The sequence below is a fragment of the Botryllus schlosseri genome, chromosome 9, assembly GCF_051294905.1.
Source record: "Botryllus schlosseri isolate E-star chromosome 9, Bs_hap1, whole genome shotgun sequence".
NCBI lineage: Eukaryota > Metazoa > Chordata > Ascidiacea > Stolidobranchia > Styelidae > Botryllus > Botryllus schlosseri.
The window spans coordinates 11,331,128-11,354,101 of NC_137244.1; the positions used below are offsets into that span (position 1 = coordinate 11,331,128).

Genomic DNA, 22,974 nt, shown 5'->3' on the forward strand with positions numbered 1-22,974 from the left:
CACTTCACTCAGCTCAACCGGTAAATCTAATTAAGTGAGTAGAGAGGACAATAAATTGATAGCATAATATATATGCAATCACCGATCTGATTGACCGATTTTATCATAAATTATCGAAAATTTTCGCGCCTCGCTTTCGCTCGGCTCACAATACAGTACAGATAATTTCGTGCCAAACGCGAACAACGTGATGGGTGCCTGAAGAGGTGCTGTTTAATTATTATTGAGTGGTCCTACCTTTTCAAACACACCTCACTCAGCTCTACCGGCAAATCTGATTACGTCAGCAGAGAGAAGATAAAAATTTATAACAAATACGCAATTCCCGATCATACTGACTGATGAAATCATAAATTTCCCGCGCTTCGCGCGCTTAGGCGACAAAAACTGATTCACTAAAAAAGTCCCAAAGTCTAAGATGAATAGTGGCAAACAGTGTGTCGCCGGAGGGGGGTTCTGGGGGGCGAAGCCCCCCAGAAGTTCGGTGTATAACCCTATGGGGGGCCCAAGACCAAAGTTTTGGGAGGGCCTGACGAAGTGCTGTTACGGCCCTGCCCGTCAGGACAATGTATTAGGTAGCTGATATTGAGCAGAGTATAAAACGGGTTTCTATACTTGCTTCCGATGTTACGCAATTAACAAGTTATAGCCTGATTGCACGAATTAGGTTTTTATGGTACAATAAATGTATATAATCAATTTGGGTTCGGTAGGCCTGCTTGATTTTCTACATTAGGCAAGACGTATTTTTATGTCAATTTCCTCGATTGGTTGAATACGCATCATTCGCTGACTACCGATATGTAGCGTTTGTTTGTTTGTTTTTAGGTATTCATGGTGTTTGTCGACTACTATGGTCATCTACGCCAGGCCAATGTTCTTCATTTTTATTCAGTAGCTGCCAAACACTGCTTACACGGCTAGATGATGAGGAGTAGCCTAAATAAACCTCCAACACTTGGCTAGGAATTCTGAAGACGACCTCGGTCGGACCCGAACCAGCAACGCATTGGTGTAGCATCTGTGGATTATACCACTACGCTATCTCGCCACCTTCTAGAGTATTTCACTCCCAATGCTGTGTGATTGCGGGTCAAGCGCGCAGCAGACAGTGACTAAATATTCACAAACATAAAGCTGGATATCTCGAGCAAACTTTTCTAACAAGGCAGGTAAAATTTTGGAGATTGACAAGGTGCATGCTGGTTTTGAGATGATTTGTTATGCTGCCAGCGCCTTTCACAGAGCGGCCCGAAGTTGAAATGCAATGAATTTCAACCAAAGATGTTATAAATGACGTGAAAAATTGTAATATGTGAAAAATGTTCACAGTGTAGAACCTGCCAAGGTTTCGTTTATGAACGTGAACCTCTAAATGTATGCGGTTCACAGACAAAACGCGAACGTGAACCTCACGTTCAAACCATCCCTAGTAACTACACAGTACACAAGTATACAACTTTATAAAATCATATTTTAATGACGTTTGTTTAAAGCATTTTATAAGCCACCGCATGTCGGTTGAAACCCTCTTCGATATTGATATGTCCATAACCCGAAGCACAATCGCGGCCTGCAATGGCAAATAATTCGCTCCGTGAAGAATTTAGAAATATGATTCACGTGCGTCTTACGAAAGGTTTTCTTTTTCTTTTAGTTTGTTCTCGTACGCGCGAGCGATACCGATATCATTTTAGTGGCGCAATCTGTAGTGGAGATGGCGAAATAACAAAGTTATAAATAACAACGGGCTCGCTTGAAACTAACTGACCAGAAGTAACAAATAGTCTTCTTCCCATGGCATGGACATTGCTCAAGATGTACAATTGTAGCTTGTAGATTGTACAATTAAATGCGATGCCAAATGTAGCTCTATCTCTATTATGCTCGTTTTATATTAAAACGAATGGTGATATTTTATTTATTCACTTCAATGGGACTGAATCGCCCCTGCAATCCAATTTAAGGGTCATTTCTAAACGGCATATCTAACATATAATGTTGAAATATAGATACAGGAAACATTTATCCGATCCCCCAATATCAGCACCAGAAATATTGATTAGAAATGACCTGGTCATTCCACACTTCTATTCTGCTCTCAGGTGTTCGATCAAGGATCTGCCTGTATTGATATTGGCAATATTACGATTATATATAGCTGTCAAAATAACATAAACATGTTCACTCTGAGTAGGCAGAAATGCAAAAGTATTATGCAAACCACAGCTGAATACCCGATATCGTGACGCGAAATACATAGTCCAGGAATCGCCGCTTTTCCATAGGTGTTTGGCAACTCCTACTATACCTCCCATACACAAAATGCTGGCTAGCGACTATGGAATTTCCATATGTTATGACAACCTTCGACATTAACGGAAATGCAGACCCATGACATCAAGTACTGCATTGATAATTCTGATTATGGAAACAGGTATCATATATAGAAGTGATAAACAAACCGTAATATAAGGTCGTAATTCAAACGAATCAAGCATAAACTGAATATGGGCAAGGTATAGTCATTTCCGTATAGCAAATCCCTTCGAAGTATAAAGATTGTCATTTGAGCATCTCTGCAGAATGTCACGCATCACCCGTAGTGTTCAGTAGACGATTTCCGATACATATTCGCCACCCACACAAGAACAGTGGCATCGTTCAATGAACTGGTCAAGTTTTTGTCAACTCTATTACGTTGCTTCCAGCCGCCTAGAAATAATATGTTAACACGTTAGTCGCGACATGAGATATCGCACACAGTATGTACTCGGTATCCGGTCAAGCAAATCTACAGTTTGAAAAGGACGTTATTGGGACTGTAAGAATGACTGGCGCCAACAGCTACCACTGTAGTACCCATAGCGGGTCAGTAACGAAGTACTTCTACTTTTTGGAAACACTCAAGTAGCTTTCCTCTACTTCTGGTACTTACTCAAGTAGATCTGATTTTATCTACTTCTACTTCTACTTTGTAATATGTTATGATCTACTTACTTACTTTTCGCTATTTTCAGTTTGTCAAGTAGAAGTAGTTTAATCCCCCAATACGATAGATAGCCTGAGGAATTTCGGGGCTGTTTTCACGGAGTACGAATATTTAATATTCATAAAAGTCAAGTAAAGCCCATAAATTTTGTTGCGGTTCGTGCACAGTAGTTATATGGAGTGACAAATATGTTTTCACGAAAGTATCAGCGAATATTATTTAGTTACCGGATTGCTTGATTCCGCTCACACCGCATTGTCGCCCATATCAAATATCTCATCAGAGTAAATATGGCCCACCATAAGATTTGAAACTAACGATTCGCAATCTAGCAATTACCTATCATATCGTAATCTAGCAGCCCATGACATGTGATAATCTGGAAAATGCGGCTTTTTTAACGTTACACCTGTTTTAATAGATCACTTTTGAAGCTTTATGGACAAAAGACATGAAATATATTTTCCACTTTTTAGAAGTGGTATTTATATTTCACTTTCAATTCCGAGTATCATACTTCCTAGTTCTAATTACTTTCAGTTCGGTTGTCTGCAGAACATACATGTTGATTGTTGAAGCATAAAAGCAAGTGTATAGTATTGCCTCTATTTTCCGAAAATAAAGCTACACTAAAGATAAATTCTACGATCCATAATATTTGTTATTAACTTAAAGTAATCGTGCAAAGTGTTGAAACCGTATCCGATACAACTTCTTCGTATTGCTCTTCGCCTAAACTTGGGACCTTATAATATGGGGAAGGGCTCGATGTCGTGATATTCTCTAAAACGGGGTTTTCTAGAAAACGAAGGGTTAGTATCGCATTTTCATATCAATACTATAATTTGCATCCCATGATACGAAAGAAAGCATATATTCAGTCGAAAATTGATACCTCCTGGGATGCATAACAAGCTCTCTGCATTTTACGCATGGCTCAATTTGCAGCTTTTGACATTCCATGCGAACGAATTAAGACTGTTTTTCAAAACTACTTACTTACTTGAGTAGATTTAAAGTCCATCAATTCTACTTCTACTTGAAGTAGTTTTAAGTGGCTTACGGAAGAACTACGTCTACTCGTACTTGAGTAGATATTTTCACCGCTAGTTCTACTTCTACTTGAGTATCTTTCTTGACTAACTTTGACCACCTCTGGTAGTACCCTCACCCCACCGAGTACCAGAACAAATTAAGGGTATTGAAATTAGGAATTAAGTTGGTGATTTTACAGAAAATCAAGATTTGCAGACGAGATATCGGATTTCTTAATCAGTAATAAGTATAGGCATAACTTTTACAATCAGGAGACTATTGTTTCAGCTAAAACGTACTATCTTCGTTTACTCGAATACACTCATTGCATTGAGTAAAAATGATCTGAATAAATACTATAGCATGCAGACGTTCAGTTCCGATTCTTGTTTCCTAGATTCAGTGGTTCACAACCGCAGCTTCGCGAAGCCTTTTCAGGGGGTCTGCGAAACCTCTAAACTTGTAAAGTTATTGATAACCTAATTTGATTTTTTTTAATTAGAGAAAGCATGGCACAGTTTCGCCTAATTATTGCTAAAACTTCAAGGCTCACATCATTAGAATGATTAGGGTTGCATCTAAAACAAATGGTTGCTTAAAACATTTAAAAAAAACATGTTTAAACAGTGTTTTAAACAAAGGCCCTTTTTAAAAAGTTGTGTTCTTTTTCAAGTTGTCTATGCCGTAACAGTGTGAATCAGACTTGTACAAACTAAACATTTAGTTAGTTGACGGTCAACTAACTAACAGTTTTTTGAGTAGTTCTAGTTCTAGTTGTAGTTGCGGATATTGAAAATTGCGTAGTTCTAGTTCTAGTTGTAGTTGCAGATTTTGAAAATTCAGTAGTTCTAGTTCTAGTTTTAGTTGCGCATTTCAAAAAAATATTAGTTGCCGAACAACTAGAAAACACTCGTGTGTCCTACGTGATGAGAACTCTCCTCGCGTGACAAGTGAGGTTACTGCGGGTTACTGATGTGATCATGACAAAGGATTAAATGTTCATTGTTGGATCACAGTTAATACCTTGATTATGCCGAGTTCACTGATAACTCGGCAAATTTACAACAATCGACAGTCCGCAGCGACACGCGATCTCCCGCTGAGGTTGTTTACTAATTGGAATGTGAACTAGTGATCTACTGCTGCGCGCTGGCGAATATTATCATAGTGTTCTAAGGTATTATCTCGGAACTAAGCTGTCGCATCTGTTAAACTTACGAGATTTGATTCGTGATGATGATGCCGACCACGCCTGCCCAGGCGAGAAGACAATCTGGATTCGCCCAACATCTTTACAAAGGAAATTGCATAAATTGCGTGGTTCGTCTCCTACTGGCTCTCCAACGCACAAGAAATAAAGACTCTCACTCTTCAACTTTCTACCTCAAAGTCAGTGTCGTCCGCTTGAAGTTACATCAGGCCCGTCTGCGGTGAAAAAGTATGCCAGTGAACAGCGACTACCCCTGGGTCAGCATGTGCTAAACTGTTGGCGGAATATGACCGACTTGCCAGAATTACGAAACTTGGCGAAAGATTTTCTTGGGATGACTGCGACATCTGCGCCCAGTGAAAGGGCTTTCTCGTATGCTGGGATTTTGTATTCCCCAAAGAGGGCAAAACTCAACGAAAAAAACATTTTCGCGACTCATGTTGATTCGCTGCAATCAGCAACAGCTGCAGAAAATGGTTTAGTTTATCCTGTACTGATTACAGAATAGTTCTGTCTGTCTGATTTTTCAGTAATTTCGCTGTACCGACGCTCATGTGGAAGGCTGGAACGCCGAATTCGAATAAAATAAAATTGAATGAGTTGATTGAGAATTAAATTTAGTTAGTTGTGTTTTAGTTAGTTAGTTGCCGATATTTAAATTTCGTTAGTTCTAGTTATAGTTATAGTTGCGAGTTTTGAAAATTGAGTAGTTCTAGTTCTAGTTCTAGTTGCAGGATTTGAAAATTGGGTAGTTCTAGTTATAGTTATAGTTGCGAGTCTTAAAAATTGAGTAGTTTTAGTTCTAGTTCTAGTTGCGCTTTTTGAAAATTCAGTAGTTTGTACAAGTCTGGTGTGAATACTTTCCAAAAGACATGTTGTATGAGCCTCCGGACGATTAACACCCGATACAGCCGACGTATAGGATATGGGATGGTTCGAACCCTCGAAATAGCTATAGTCCGTAGATATAGATCATTGGTAAGAAATTAATGTTCTGATGATGATGACCGCCAACCATAAAAATGCTGCATGACTATACGAAGTCAAGTCCTGGGTAAAGACTATTTCGCCATATATTTTATATTGTCAATGTCACTTCCGTATGACGTCACATTTGAACATTCGTGGCGTCGTGGCTTAAAAAAACACAATAAAAAACAAGTTTTAAACAAGGGCCTTGTTTTAAAACATATTTGTTTTAAATGGAACTCTAAGAATGATCGTCTGAAATGAAACTTTCTACTGTACAAACGCATTTTAATTGTCAAATTTGTAATAGTATACTGATACAAACCTACTGCTCTTTAGAGACGTTTTGTTTGGGTTTGTGTAAAAATGTAAAGTTGGAGAAAGTCAAACAGAGTGACTTATACATGTTTGCAAAACATTTTGGATTTGAAGTTGTCAGTCTCCGCAAACTGGTGAATAGTCGTTTGAAATAGAAACTCCTGAAGTTTTTTCGTAATCTGTCCCAATGAAGGGATTGAAACCTCGCCTGAAATCCATTTTCTCCGGGGATTTACAAAACCACTATTCCAGAATAACTTCAAGACGAGATGCTAGATAAAAAATGACTAAGCTGGACGTGATGCGTTCATTAAAAACTATGTTTCTCAATTTCGGTGCCATAATGTTGCGATCACACCAAGGTACCATCGAAAGAGTTACATGTTTCAATATTACATTCGCCACCGCATATCTTTGTGGGAATGGATTTTCAGCACTCGTTCATGTCAAATCGGAGACGTGGATTCAAGACAATAAATACGGCTGCAAAATTCGCTTCGAAACAATAAAAGTCGACCCAATTTCTACATATAATCAGATGTTATTTTCAAGAAATGTCATTTTGTGGGTGTTTGTCACAAGCATAAAGTTAATATTTGCACAAGACAGATGACGATTGGACGATAATTGTGCTAATTTTGAACGAAAACTTGTAGTGTAGCCTATACATATCGATTTCATTATATGTATACAGAGTATACAATTAATATGTCTCAATATATAGGCGGTAATTCCTTACGTTGCGGAAGGCATACTTAGTACTTACATGTGAATAAACTGACAACAATGCCCACCACGACTGTAGCGACGACGGCTACAAGTGACTGGTAATACACGGACAAAGCGTAGAAATTCTCAATTCCACGCAAATCATCAACGAATGTCGAGTTCCCTTGTTGACTAATTGTAACGTAAGTAGTGTTTGGCCCCACTGAGAAGTCGCAATCGGATGGACACTTCTCAGAGGTAAAATTGAGAAATCCGTTTAGATAATATGGACGCGTCAATGTTGTCGATCCGAAGAACATGGTAAGGCCCGCGGAAAAACCGCACAGAATGCCAGACAAGGCTCCCTAAATTGTAAACGGCGGTTCATAAAACTAGACAAAGTAGTCGCGATGCATCTTACCCATATGTTGGCAAAAGAAAACAGAGTTCCAAGGAGAAAGACACCCAAACAAGGCCCGATGAATGCTGTAACGCTGCCCACCCCAAGTTGAATAATGTCGCCTTTCACAGAGGCCACGAATCCCACGCCGAGAGCGCAGCATCCACATATAAGTGTAGCACCTTGCAAATGTTAGTGGAACTATGGCATGTTATATATAAAGAATGAGTAACTGAAATAATTTCTACATTGATGGTTCCGTCGCGTCATCTCTAACGTATCATTTCATTCGTATTTTGTAGATTTGTATGGACAAACCTGACTGCCAACTTCGTTATATTGACACATGATTGCGCGTTTAGGTTGGCGGAAGCCAGTAGATGCTCTATGTTCAGTTGCCTGCGATAACCAAACGAGTCGCCTGCGATCGTAGTAGCAAATATTCAAATGAGAGATTGGAAAGTCCAAGCGGAGAAGGGTATCATATCGACAGCAGTTGAATATTGATTGGTCACGGTCAGTCGACCTTGAGGAACATACGAACGCAGTTTTCGATCAGGGCGTTGCTCGTCGTCGCCCACGCGGAGATTTAAGACCAATTTCACTTAGCCATATATAAGATTAGCGAAGAAGTATACATTTTATTTTTCCTACTGCGAAGGGTTCGATCATTGCTGGTGATCATGGGGTTCCGTGACTTTTAACGTTACCGGCCACCGATCAATACCTTTCGCAACGCGAATGTAATTCGTTTCACTCCAACTCGTGTACGGCTTGATAAAATCTGCCATGATGACGGTGACCATTGCATTTATACCAGATGATACGGTGCTGAACATTTGAATAAACACGATAAGATGATACGTCGAAAAATCGCCACATTTATTCTGCGTCAATCTTACCTTAAGCTACTTGAAAACACACAGGCAAGAAAAAGTCCTGTCAAACCCGGCGTTCCTTGGAAAATACTGAAGACAGCGAATGGGTATAACTGTAAAATAAGACACAAATTTGTAATTATCTTTATACGGAATTTTCAGTCAATATATTTATTTACTTTGTCCGGTCTTTTAAGGCACCCCGCCAGTCTAGGATCGCATTCGCTGTAATAAGTGCTTGCTACTAGGCCGCACAATACTGCTAACGTGGTATAAATGCACATCCCACCAATTCCCACACCTAGGGCTCTGATAAAATAGTGATGAACAAAGTTGTCAATTGTACCATGTTGTCTAGGCCTATACAGTGACTACGGATATTGGTGAAACCGACCTACTTTTGAACTTAATATTTAGAGCCAGGTCTAGTCATTATTATTATTACAACAACGTTTCCCCATTACATATTTTCATCATTGAATAACGTTATAAAAGCTGATAATTTATAGCGCCAGGACACACAAAGACAGAGGATGTTTCCAGTTGCATAATTTTCCCGTAATTGCATTTGGGTTGATTTTCGTTCTTGAAAATTTACGGCCCGAAGCTGAAAAAGAGGAGGAACTCTGATTTAGAGTATTGAACAGTGGTTCATCAACCCCTCACAAACTCTACAGCAGTGGTTCTTAACCTTGCTCCCAGCGCCCCCCAGGGGGCGCTGGCGATTTTGCAGGGGGGCGGAAACGCTCAGGGGGCGATATGGGGGGCGCTGGGCTCAGGGGGGCGTTATGGGGGGCGCTGGAGAAAAATGGCTTCGCAGTAGATGATGTGGTGATAGGACATATCCTTAATGAGTATTCAGAGCAAATTAACACCGAAAACTTCGTTATATATAGCCTTCAAAGTACATATAGGTTTAATTGTCCATGGGCGCCTAAATGACTGGCACCGAATGTTCCTGTCTTGGCAATCTGAACCCCAGAACACGAATTCCATCTGGCAGGGAAAAATTATATGCCAGTGAAGAAATACCAATTTGAAATCGTGTATGTCTCTTAGTTTAGTACGATTGGGCGACAGGGATATTCCTGTTGGGCGATAGGCTATTCCTGTAGGGCAATTCCATATTTTTTGATATTGCAGACACGAGGTCACGAAATAACATCATGCAACGAAGTCATATTAACGGGTTCGCCCACCCGAATATGTTTAATTATTAGTTACGGGCCCTACAGTTTCCAAGACACCTCACAATGTTCGCTTCAAGTATTGATGAGTCTGCGCACACTCAACAACTCACTGCGCTGACCCTTGGACAACAGTGCGTAACGACTAAAAAAAGGTCATAACTTCGGATTTGTTGTGAGCAACGTAGATTTTCTGTGCGCAGAGACGGTGTCAGCACTGCGCACGTGCGTAGCTTTGAGAAAAACATTGCATCTCACTCAGCTCTACCGGTAAATTTGGTAACGTGAGCAGAGAGGACAAGAAAGTGATAGCAATATATTTGCAATCCCCGGTCTTACTGACCGATTTTAGCATGAATTATCGAAAGTTTTCGCGCTTCGCACTGGCTCGCTAAACTGTACAGCTGATTCCGTGGCGAAAGCGAACAACGTGATGGGGGGGGGGGCGGTCGGTTTATCACCCTATGGGAGCCCAAGACCCAAGTTTTTTTCAGGGGCTTGACGAAGTAACGTTTCGTTCCTGCCAACGGGTATACGCCCGAAGATGTATAATTATTATTGAGGGGTCCTACCTTTTTCAAACACACATCACTCAGCTCTACCGGTAAATCTGTTTACGTGAGCAGAGAGACGATAGAAATTGATCTCAATATACATGGAATTCCCGATCATATTGACCAATTTCAATCATTAATTAGTGAAATTTTCCGCGCTTCGCGCGTCTAGGCGAGAGTAGCTGCCTCAGTGAATGGACTGGACACCCAATGTAGATACCTAGTATCAGCAAATAGCGGACAGCCGAATGGGGGTCCGGGGGTGAAGTCCCCCGGAAGTTTGGTTTATCACCCGATGGGGGCCCAGGACCAACGTTTTTTTGTTTGGGGTGGGGGGGGCTGACCAAGTGCTGTTACGGCCCTGGTAACGAATAATTTTACCTACGGGCACGCCCGAATATGTTTAATTATTACTTACGGGCCCTTTAATTTCCTATACAACAGCTCACTCAGCGCTACTGGTAAATCTGGTTACGTGGGCTGAGAGGATAAAAAGTTTATAGCGACTTATATATGTAATTACCACCTATTCATTCATGCATTATAGAAGATTTTGGTACCTAGGGCGACCAGGCCACACAAACTTTGCTGACCATCGAAATCACGCTATGGGGTTCGTGGGGGCGAAGCCCTCAGAAGTTTGGTTTATCACGCTATGGGTGCGCAAGGCAATCGTTTATAGGGGGGTTGACGAAGTGCTGTTACGGCCCTCCCTCTTACTCATTGTCTTTATTACATTCCTCACAATATGAAGTCGGGGGGGCGCTGGAGCAAGATAATTTTTGAAAGGGGGCGCTGGAGGAAAAAAGGTTAAGAACCACTGCTCTACAGGTATGAATTGCATTTTCCAGGGGTCGGCGAAACCTCTAAATTTGCAAAATGTTTGATAGCCTAATTTGTAAATTTAGAAATTAGGAAAATCACGAGGCAGTTTAGCTTCACAACTGCTGAAACTTTAGGACACACATCAACACAATGGCCGTCTGGGATGAAATATCATACTGTGCGTGCATACTCATTTTAGTCGTTAAATTACCAATAGATTACTGTAACATACATCCTTCTGATTAGAGATGTTTTGTCGGAGTAGTGGGAATGGTAAAATCCGGGTGAATTCGTCATGTTAGCAAAACATTTTGGACTTGCAGTTGTCAGTGTCAGCAGGTTAATGAACTGTCGTTTAAAATAAAAAAGTTCCGACACTTTTTTTCGTAGTCTGTCCCAATAAAGGAATTGAAACCTCGCCACGGAATCCATTTTCTCCTGTGATATAGCCTACATATAACCACTATTCCAGAATAACTTCAAAATGAGCTGTTGGATAGACATGACTTGGCTGGACGAGATATGTGCATTAAAACTATGTTGCTCAATTTTTCGGCCATATATGTTGCGATCATATATTCAAAGATGTCGTCGGAAGCGTTACACGTTATTACTACATTCGTCTCTTCCTATCCTTGTGGAAATGGATTTTTGCACACATATCGAATCGGAGGCTCAGATTTTGAAAGTCCTACCGCATATTTCAAGAGAGACAAAACAGATGACGGTTGCACGCAATTGAGCGAAATTTGAACTGAAAGTTGTTGGTGCCGCAGAGGGGTCCGTGCAATGGCGTAACAGCCACTTGACGCTTATGGCTCTGCTCCATGGCGGAGAAGAGATTGAAACTATTTCAAAATTTGGGCGGCATTTTCAGTGAAAGCCATGGGCGGCAGCATATGCTCCTACGCCACTGGGTCCGTGACGGGTCAAAAGGAGTCCACGACGACAAAAGGTTTAGAACCACTGATTTAGATTACATTATTTTACATTCTTGCTTGCTTCCGTGTTTTCACGCTCAATAATCTTTGGACTTGGGCTTGATTCGTTCCAAAAATCCCAATCCAAGTAATGAGCATTCCTATCGTAATACCGAGAAAGGTGTAGCGCATCCGTGCGTCCGCGTTGTAGCTGTTAAACATGGAAACAGTATAATCACTGGGGCAAGGTTCTGCCACTATTGTAACTTTTGTCAGAGCTTCGGGCAGTTTCCTAAATCGTCGTGATTAACGCAGCATAAAATTTTGCGCTGTTTTCGGAAATTTTATATGGCAACTTTTTTCTACAATTTCATGTAACTTTTACTGTACCTTTCACCAAGTATAGCCTATGTAAAATGTTATGCAAAGGAATAATTTCAAGAACATGCTATAAACTATTATTCTATGATTCCATTGTGTATGATTTACATCACAAGAGCTATGTGGTGGATTAGTTGCATCTCAATGTTATCTATGACGCCACAGATGACTTGCAAGGTAGAAGTTCAACCACCACCACGACAGTGCCCGAACTAAATTGGAAGTGGATACATGACTTGGCTTTTGGTCAAGCCCGCACAAACGTATAGTCTTCCGAGGTCAAGTTTTGTTGAGATGGCATAGTTTGTTAAGTTTACGGTTGCCATATTTTGTGTTTCAAATGCCGGACACTCTTTAACGCCTACTAGCGGGGTTTACAATGAGGTATGAAAACATTTCGTCAGTAAATATGACGTCAAAATAGCAAAACGTCGCCTATCAACTGTATACAAGAGTGGAATGGAACATAGGCTCTGAATTGGGCCATCTCTAATGCGAGCTCCTGTGATTGCTTGGATCCGCAACAGATTTCTTTGCGGGTTTAGTCTGTGCGGTTATCTGGTTGTGTGTTGTAACCAGGTCCGAAACAAAATTATTTCAGCCTGTTCCGACGCGGCACTGCAGTCAATGAGTGGCACTTTATCAGGTGTCGGGATCCTGTCTGCTGCACACTAAATCTGGCAATGGGTACTAAGCAAGCGTTGCGTATCTCAAATCTCTTGTTTCAAATACAAGCAGTCCAAAACAAACAATACGGAATAGCTTGTTCAGAATACAGATATGTTAAATGGCGAGATTCGCAAGATTGCTTGCTCGTCCGATAACAGTTGAATGGAGAAAGAAATAACAGCAACAGAACAATATAAAGGTAAACGAGAACGGACGGCGCAACAATTAAATTAACCAATCATCAACCAAACAGAACAATTAAGGGTTGTCGAGGAAAATAACGGAACGCAAATAAAGGACAGTTAAATTAAACTGATTCACTAAAACATCCAAACTGATTACTAAAAACATGACTCGTCAAAACACTCCCCCACTTGACCGACTATGATCGGTCAACAGATTCTTCTATCATCTAATCTTTCCAACTTGTCGTTCAACGAAATCCATGGATCAGGTTTCAACGAAACGTCCTTTGACGCAGCTGTTATAACTTCACCTCTGTGGTTGATTCGTACCAACGCAGTAGGCAATATTGTGGCTATGTCGAAATCCCAAAACGCAGGGGTGGAAACATCAACAGTTGATACCATACACTCAGCGTCAATCAATGGTTCCGCAGAAACGTGTAACAATTTGTGGTTGGGTTTCCCACAGCAAGTGACGGAACAACGCTCCTAACATTGATGAAAATGCTTCGGGTGGTCATTGTGTCCTTTCGGGGATAAGCATCTAAAACACACTTACCAGGCTTCATAACCAAGTCTGCCAATCGCTGGGCGGGATTTAATTTCAGAAATTTAAAACAATCTTTCAATAAATGAAGTTTTGAGCAGTAGATGCATGATAGCGGGACGGATTGAATCACGAGAGACTGAGCAGAAAATGAATCAGGTTTCTCGGTACCAACACTAATCTTTATGTGGGGGTTTATCACATACGTCAACAGGGCGACGCCCATTCTGCGACTTATGCAACGATTCCATCGTCACCAACTCGGTTGCTAGAAACTCAAACAGGAGATCAGAATCAGGAATCTTATCGGCTTCGATCAAGGGGCTAGTTTTTCTGATCCAACGCCTATGCAACGTACCAGGCAACTGGGACTCTAGTACCTGTGTAAAGAGTTGGTCCCAAGAGACGTCATACGGCGATAAAATGGCCCTTTTAGCAGTAGCAGCATCGAGAAGTTGTCTCACTTTGTCGATCTTACATTCTACTTTCTGACCTTGTAGTAAGTCTTCGATGTGATTTCTCACGATCGCTTGCTTCTTTCCGTACCTTTTCAGAACGGCTTCTACTACAGGCTCATAATTCACTGCCGCCGAGGGGAAACCATTGAGAAGGCCGGATGACGAACCTCTAAGAGCTGCCTTTAAATACGAGATTTTGTAAAACGGACTGACCTTTGGATTTTTGTGAACCAATGGCCCGAACGACTCCCAAAATGTAGGAAAAGTCAAAATATCGCCATTGAATGTAGGCGGCCCTATTCCACTCGGGAGGGATCCAGCGGCTTTTTCCGCTTCTTAGGCAGCTTTCAGCGATGAAGACTTGGATTTGGCAAGAGGAATGTGTAAAAAATAAATTTCTTTTGATCTTCTCATGCCATCAATGATTCGGTCTTGAAATCACCATCGTCAAGCTGGTCGACTTTTGAATCCACGAATGCCTTGAGATCGGTCATTGATATTTCTACCGACCGTATGAAGACCTCAATTTCTTCGACGAAGGTGGAATGTGCACGTTTCTTCTCCAGAGCTTGCAAAGACACTAAGAGGTCAGCATTTATGCGCCTGAACTTCTTCATAACAACCTCAAGTAGACACGAATGTTTACTGCTTGCCGGTGAATGGTTATCGGACTGCTGGCGAATTTCTTCTAATTGCAGTCTGAATCGTCTTTCGGATTCTTCACGGTCTTGGGCGTGCTTCTGCTTGATCTCCTCGAGCTTCAACTGAAACTTACGGTCAGAAGCTTCCCGATCTACTTGCTGCCGCTGGCGATCGAGATCCAGCTGATGCTTCATCATCTGAAAAAGCATAACCAGTTCAGATGATGTACTCTCGGTGGTGCTTAATGGAGAGGGCTTTGGTTCTTTCTTTTGTGAAGTTTTGTCGGAATCTGGGATTTTCCCTAATCGGTCCGTCAATACAGCTTCGCTCCCACTAAGGTAGCTTCGCCAAGTCCTTGTAATTCGGGTCGTTAATCGTCGACCGTCATCTTAGCTAATGGCTTCCAAGTCGGTGCCAAGGTTGGAGACTTGCGGGATTCCAATGGATACTTCACAAACGACATCGTTCAATTGAATATAACAACTATGTAAATGTAGCAGATTTAGTGCCAAGAAGAGTCGATCGATCTTCGTAGCGCAGCAGAGTCTTGAATATAGAGTAATACCATGCGGCGACTGAATCGAAGAGCGTCTCGAATATATCGGCTTTAATAGGCTTCTTGCGAATTATTCCGACGCGGCACTGCAGTCAATGTGTGGCGCTTTATCAGGTGTCGGGATCCTGTCTGCTGCACACTAAATCTGGCAATGGGTAGCCTGCTATGCAAGCGTTGCGTATCTCAAATCTCTTATGTTTCAAATACAAGCTGCCCAAAACATACAATACGGAATAGCTTGTTCAGAATATAGATATGTTAAATGGCGAGATTCGCAAGATTGCTTGCTCGTCCGATAACAGTTGAATGGAGAAAGAAATAACAGCAACAGGGCAATATAAAGGTAAACGAGAACGGACGGCGCAACAATTAAATTAACCAATCATCAACTAAACAGAACAATTAAGGGTTGTCGAGGAAAATAACGGAACGCAAATAAAGGACAGTTGAATTGAACTGATTCACTAAAACATCCAAACTGATTACTAGAAACATGACTCGTCAAAACACAGCCCCCTTCCGCCCAACAAATCACTAATCTTGGGCTACCATGGGGTAGTCGATGCAACTTCTTGGGGGCTTACTATATGAATCTGGTTGTAAATTTTGTGAATTCATTCTGCAAATAATATTGGTTCTTCGATATATAACTATAAAATGCACCATCAGATTGCATATCCGGTGGCTTCCAACGTTTTATGGTCGCGGACTTATTACCAATTTGAAAATTTTTCGTGGTCCAGCTCAAAAATTGATGGGCTGATTATTAAAAAAGTTCAGCGTGCCCAGACCTAATCACGACCTATTTTGAAAGCTGATAACGACTAACATCTTTGCGATCCCCTGAATAAAGGCAAACGACTTCCAGGTTTAGAACAACTGTTCTTGGCTCAAGCAAGGGTGTCAAACATACGGCCCGCAGGCCGAATCCGGTGAAATTGACACACAATTGCGACAGGGGAGAAGTGTACATTGAGTTTTATGGGAACAAAGACTAAAAAGTAGCCTAGTTATTCACAGAAACGAAAACGCCAATGCGGAATCGTTATATACAGTTTACGTAGAGAATATACATTCGTTACAAAAATATAATTCAAAAATATGTTGTCGCAAGGCTGTGTCACTTCCGGCTCAAAAGGTTACAGGCCTTCAGCTAAACCCGAATCGGTATTTAATAATCCGGTTCAATCTCTTGTATTTAACACAATGCATATACGCAGGGATAACGCCAGATTACGACTAAAGCAATAGGAGCACAGTATGCCACATTCGTCGTTATCACCACTGTTTCAGCGGATCATAATTGTATTAAACCGACCAAGACCAATACCATCGTTCTCAGATATTGGTGTTGCCACTTGCTAGAAGAAAACCCCCATGATCCACGATACAAGGAAATACACTATTATATATGTATGATTGTTACTAAAGTATTCAAGAGAAAATCAAGGGCACGAGGATACACTTTGGAATCAGTTGACTCATCCGGCCCGCAAACGATTTAAAGGTTTGAATCCGGCCCGCAACACAATTTGAGTTTGAGACCCATGGACTAAAGCATCCAAACGTCCTTTGCCAATTCTACGAATATACCGTTATCTTATAATTGCGATTACAATCAGACTTATTTCAGTAAATGATGGTGATTTTTATTAATTTTTGATTGCATATTTTGCGACGGCGGTTCGTGGTTCCCATATTACTATCGATATACGTTGCACTAAATTGCGCGCAGCGAAAAGAAAAATTTAGTAGTAGTATAAATCTGCTTAAAACTAATCTTGTGATTTAATGAATTTATCAGGAAAGCTGTTGCTGTAGTGATTACGAAAATATGAATTATCTTTTTTCCATGACCCTGGAATCCCCCAAAATCAGCTTCGAATTTTGCATTGTGATGAAGTTTGGCATTATGACACAACAATGCTATCTGGCTCTTGCTCCTGAGTTCCAGTCTCGTTTTGCCAGACAGTATATAGCATTGCTGTTTCACAATGCCAAACACATCACAAAGAAAAATTCGAGGAGGATTTTGGAGGGTTCCAGAGCCATGAGAAAAAGATAATTTTCGTAATCAGTACAGCAATAGATTTCAATTGGTACCAGTTTTATCAAATTTACCGCTCGGCAAGCCGGTCAAAAATGGCCGTAAAATTGCCTTCAGCCAAATGGAGAGTGTGACGTACTCCAAACGCAGTGAGCCGTTCATTCTATCTGTGTCCACGCCATTTAGGATACTATGATGATATAATAATGTAATATTCATATTTCATGAATGTTCAGCGCATTTCGCATTCCTTGAAAAGTAAAAAGTATTTGTTCTCTTTTACAAAGAAATCGAATAAATATGTGAAATAATCGATTACGATTACGATTACTTCGGTTTTTTTGGAATGTAACTTGGAAAATGCAGTAATCGTCGATTATATGATGATCGAGATCCAGCTTATATGGTATACCTGAACTTGAATTATTTCTCGCTTATCCATTTTCATATATATCATATTCAGTTATATATGTATACATTATCACGGAATGTACATACTTGGCGCTCGTCCGTCCGGATGCGGAAGCGATTTCAATGACTTTACCGAATCCTCCTTGTAGAGCACTTCCACGGATTATCACCGATAACATTCCAATTATCATAATAGATCCTTGAAATACATCCGTCCATATTACTCCTCGAAGTCCACCCTGTGTGTGCATTATTGCACTTGAAATTAGCAATATACATATTCGTCTATCTATTTGTGGATTGGGGATCTTTGTGCATGCAATGTGATGTTTATGATATGGGTAACTACATAGCAGTGTTGGAATCAAGTCACATCCTTCGAGTAACGAGTCATATCGAGTCATTGCACAATTTGACTCGATTCAAGTCAAGTTAAGTCAAGTCAGGTCAAGTCAAGTTACGAGTTAAGTCACGAATTCTACTAGTTTTGCTACTGTATTTGGGAAACCGATTCACGCGTGTGGTAGGTATATATTTGTCCTCGATATGCGTAAAAGTATTTTATGATTTATATGAACTAGGGGAGATGTGGTACCGATGGATCAAAAATTGGAAAATGATCGCTGGCCCCAAAATGTTCAGCCGAAAACAGCAGATCTTTTGCTGGCTCAGCACTTTGATACAAGCTCTACCTATCGCGCCCATATACATGAATATCCGTCTTTTCGAAAAATATTTATGGACGTTTGAAATTTGTTGCTCGAACGTGTCATCGGTCCCTACCCGGTGGGTCCAATGGCACACGACCCGGGGACCTATAACACATATACCCTAAAAAACTCAGATGTGACAACTTTTCTTGCTCAGTATTATAATCTAAGCTACAGCAAGCCAAAGAAGAATGTTTGGTCGCAACCGTCAAAAAATAGAATAAATATTAACTCAAATGTTGTCATAAAATCACGTTTCGATTTAGGCTCTGACTTATAAATTTGAGGGTACATACATATTGCCCGAAAAACGACAGTGTTGCTTCCAAATACCTCGTTATAGCGATAAAACAACATATGCAATTGTTACATAAAGATTTCCGTACGTAGACATGTTTCATTTGTTTCATGATTAGTATGCTTGATTATTTTGCTTGATTTGGCTATTGTATTATTGATCCCCACCGTACGAATTTTGTGCATTAATCGAAAAAAATTCCACTCAAGGAAAGTACTGAAAAAAATAATAGGTGCCATTATATAGCCTGATACAAGCCCTAGACTTCAAATAAAAATAATTGCTGGTTTGTTCGTGTTGAAGGTTACAAAGAAAAATGTATATGTCTATCTAAATTTAGTTTACACCCCCCAAAATAAAAAACATCTGTGAGAGACCCCATAGCTCGCTCACGTCGAATTTTATAGTATGCGAGGAAAGATTTTGCCAGCATGCAATAGTAGACAAGTTCACGGAGTGTAATCATGGAATTATCGTAGAGAATTTTAGAAGTATTTTCGGTCCCAGTGATCCATCGGTACCACATCTCCCCTACCTATTTTCGTAGAATATATATTTAAGGTAGCATGGTTATGATGCTGTCACCTGTCAATATTGCCTGTGTCGGAGGTATAAAATAAAAGTAGAATCAGCAAATTTATGAACAGATCGATTCTCACAGATTTGGATTTACATCCGCTTTTAAGAATCGGCACAGCCGCCTTCATCCCAAATTTTACCAAAATTGGTTATCGTGGATGACCCCTATAACCAGCTTTAAAAAATCTTGATAATATTTCTGACGCGTGCTTTAGCTAATATTGTGCAGTCTACGAATGGATTCACATGTTGAATGATAGCTGCGAGCCGAAAGGTTTGCCCACCCTGGCCAGCAACAACGTAATTTTCTGATTACTTCGTTTGCGGCCTATTTATTTGTGCCAAACCGATTGAGGCTCAGTGAAACCAGGTTGCGCAATTGTTGAATGAATGAATGGTTGGTCACGCAGGTCAGCGAGTGAAGAAATATACCTACTGGTACGGCTCGGCTTGACTCGAGTCGCTACAACACTCCTGGATAGGCTGCTGATTATGTGCATATATATGCCCTTCGCGCAATAACAGCTGGGAAGTTACTTCTACCGTTGGTAATAGCAAGTACATATTTTATAAATGTTGGAAGCCGTTCCTCACTGATATAAAACTCATTCCATTAATATTAACGACACTATTTATAATACTATTCGAAGCGGTTATCAACATATTCTTCACCTACCAATGCAGTGTAGATCACGCATATGAGTCCAGTAGTAAGCATCGCTGACACAAGATCGATATTTGTTGCTGTAACACGAGATATAAACAAGAATGACACTGGTAAACACAATTATTGTTGACTTTGATCAGACAATTGATAATGACTAACTTTTGGACGCTGAATTAAAAAAATTACTTCCGCATTTCTCTATCACGCCAAGTTTTTTGTGTAGGCACCCATCCCAATGTCTCATATCCCACATAAAAGTACTACTTTTAATATTTTGTGTTTATTGTATAAAACGTTTCAAATCTTTCATGTGCATCAGGGTTACATGTGCAGTGCATTCTTATTGTCTGACCACCAAGAAAACACAATATTTCATAGCTGACACATATGCTCCAATCCCAATCGTGCTTGTGATATTGTAACAACTCAATATTTTTGTATTATTCTCAATTTTCTGAATTATTCACGAATACTAATTGAGTGTGCAATTGTTATTGCACCTAAGACGTTTCTATTTTGGAGAATGTCACATTTTAAGATCCTTTTGGAGCTACCAATAGACATTTGTCATTCACTTGAGTTGTAAATCGGGATTCGTATCTCATCCAGCAACCTATGGTAACAGTAGGCCTATCATGCCAATGCCAGTATCGCGGCGATACACACATCTACCGAAAGTAGCCCTTCGATGAAAACGCCTTTTATCATGATCGAAAGTGAGATATCTTCGCTCTCTTGCCAAGTAATCTTTTCTCAATTCGCAAGGATGCTAAAAGTTCCTCTTCTGAGTCCCAAAGCCTATGTCAGATCATTTAACTTGTGGTAATGGACTGCACTACGTTCTGAATCATCCTCGATTTCAGAATCTTCAGTATCAGGCCTGCCATCCCTAAGGTCTTCATCTTGATCCAAATTTTCCAGCTAATATAGGAGTTTCTAGTTACACTGGATAAGCTGAATGGGGCATTGTTCCTATAGCTTATACGAAATGTAACGTGTAATTGTCTTGCCATATCCTGCAGTTCGCATAAAATATATGTCTGAAATGTCCTCTAATGATTGCATCCTCCAAAACACAAAAATGGTTGAAAGCATCGGCCTAGATCGATACCAGTAGCCTACCTTTTTCCTAATGATTCAATTGACCTCTTGTCTATATAACTTATTATTAGGGCAATTTTTTTTTGACATGTCGAAAAAAGTCAAAATTAGGTCAAAATTGTAGCGTTAGGTCAAAATTTGTCAAAATTGTTTACAAAATTTGTCAAAATTGTTTACAAAGTCAAACATTTTTTGACCTCTGCATTTCGTTTGTATCGTATCTTTTGCGCTGTCGGTGAACTTATAATTTGATATTTTACAGCTTGTAGCCTACTTTATAGGCCTACCGTTGTAAACGGACCATCGTCTGCTCATTGTGAATCATAAATGGTCAAATGAAACAAATAGTGACATGGTTTTATGGTCAACGTACCGCAATATCCTAGCTGAAGCAAGACTGCTTGGACATTGCATGGTTCTTATATCAAGAAGCGCAAGCTGAATAATTGTGATATAGACAACATTGTCAGAATGAAGCAACACGGTTTGTCACCAGCAGTGTGCACACAACTTGAGTGTTGTCAGCCAACAAATGCTGCTGTTGAACGTTCGTTCTCCGTTCTTGGCAAGCTACGTAGTAAGGACAGACACTTTCTACCCGAGAATGTAGGAAAGAATCTTTCGTTGTACTACAACAAATTTTAATTATTTCCACCAGAATACGTAATGTAATTCTTCATAGGGCCAGATTTCGTTAAAATACTAGTTTTTCATGTAAAAATCTGTCAGTTTTTGAGCCAAAAACGTTTTTTCAGGCCAATCTACTTTGTAAGGACAGACAGTTCCAACCAGAAATGAAGATAAGTAGTACAATTTTAACATTATATGCGAAAACACCTAATTTGCATACGTGAGGTCAAAATTTGGTCAAATTTCAGTTTTTTTAGGTCACAAAAGGTCAAAATTTAGATTTTTTAGGTCAAAATCTTCCGTTTTTTAGGTCAAAAAAAATTGCCCTACTTATTATATAATAAAATTGTGGATTACTGTATGGTATGGAAAAGTAATATAGCTAAATTCGTGGAAATTTGCATATTTTGGGTATATGTCGTAAAGCAAAGACTTGACGTGATAGAGGAAAACCAGCGGCATTTTTGGAATCAGCTTACGAAGATTAGCCCTATATATCAAGTGCAAAATCAAAGTCAACAAACATTTCGTTCAAAATTGTTGCCCAGTGTTTATACAACAGACAATTTGAACTCTTCAATAACTAATCCCGCAAAGCTCTGAATCACTCACCCCCGCTGAGAAATACCGCAGGTCCGTAAATATTGACGCCCATAAACAAAAGGTTTGTGATTAGGTAAATACTTGTCGTAAGCAGTCGAATAGACTTGTGAAATCTCATATCCAGATACTAAAAAACAAAGCAAACACGTTGTATACCACAATAGCATTTTGAGATATATAAAGGGTATATTCAACAACATTTACTTTAGAAAACAATAATGAGACAAGCGGTATAGATATAAATACCGCGGCAAATCAATCCAGTTTACGCTCTTCGCTTCTACTATCTTACGATTTATTCTCATCTGTCTAATAGTTGTCGTGTCCACAATCTCATTAAGAATTGGTAACGAAGATGGCTGGACTTAATAAAAAAAAGTGTATTAGAAATTATTGGCGTTCTGCTAGACTCCATGAAGACAATCAGATGATAACAACTAAATCTCGGGAATGACATGTCATTTTTAAAATGAGAGTGGTATCATTTAATAGGA

The 22,974-nt window shown here is 40.1% G+C and overlaps 1 protein-coding gene across 1 annotated transcript in view; it reads right to left on the bottom strand.

Annotated features, from left to right (window-relative positions):
* Positions 1-1,954: 1,954 nt before the first annotated feature.
* The window catches only part of LOC145446534 (sodium-coupled monocarboxylate transporter 1-like), a 60,808-nt gene continuing 39,788 nt past the window's right edge, over positions 1,955-22,974 (bottom strand). Inside the window, exons 4-13 of the mRNA XM_080324871.1 lie at positions 22,490-22,607; positions 20,156-20,223; positions 17,980-18,131; positions 12,067-12,207; positions 8,690-8,819; positions 8,535-8,623; positions 8,360-8,463; positions 7,654-7,814; positions 7,291-7,597; positions 1,955-2,715 (exon numbers count right to left, since the gene is read on the bottom strand). Of these exons, the coding sequence (XP_080180997.1) occupies positions 2,597-2,715; positions 7,291-7,597; positions 7,654-7,814; positions 8,360-8,463; positions 8,535-8,623; positions 8,690-8,819; positions 12,067-12,207; positions 17,980-18,131; positions 20,156-20,223; positions 22,490-22,607 (1,389 nt within the window). The 3' untranslated portion in view covers positions 1,955-2,596. The remainder of the gene's footprint in view (positions 2,716-7,290; positions 7,598-7,653; positions 7,815-8,359; positions 8,464-8,534; positions 8,624-8,689; positions 8,820-12,066; positions 12,208-17,979; positions 18,132-20,155; positions 20,224-22,489; positions 22,608-22,974) is intronic.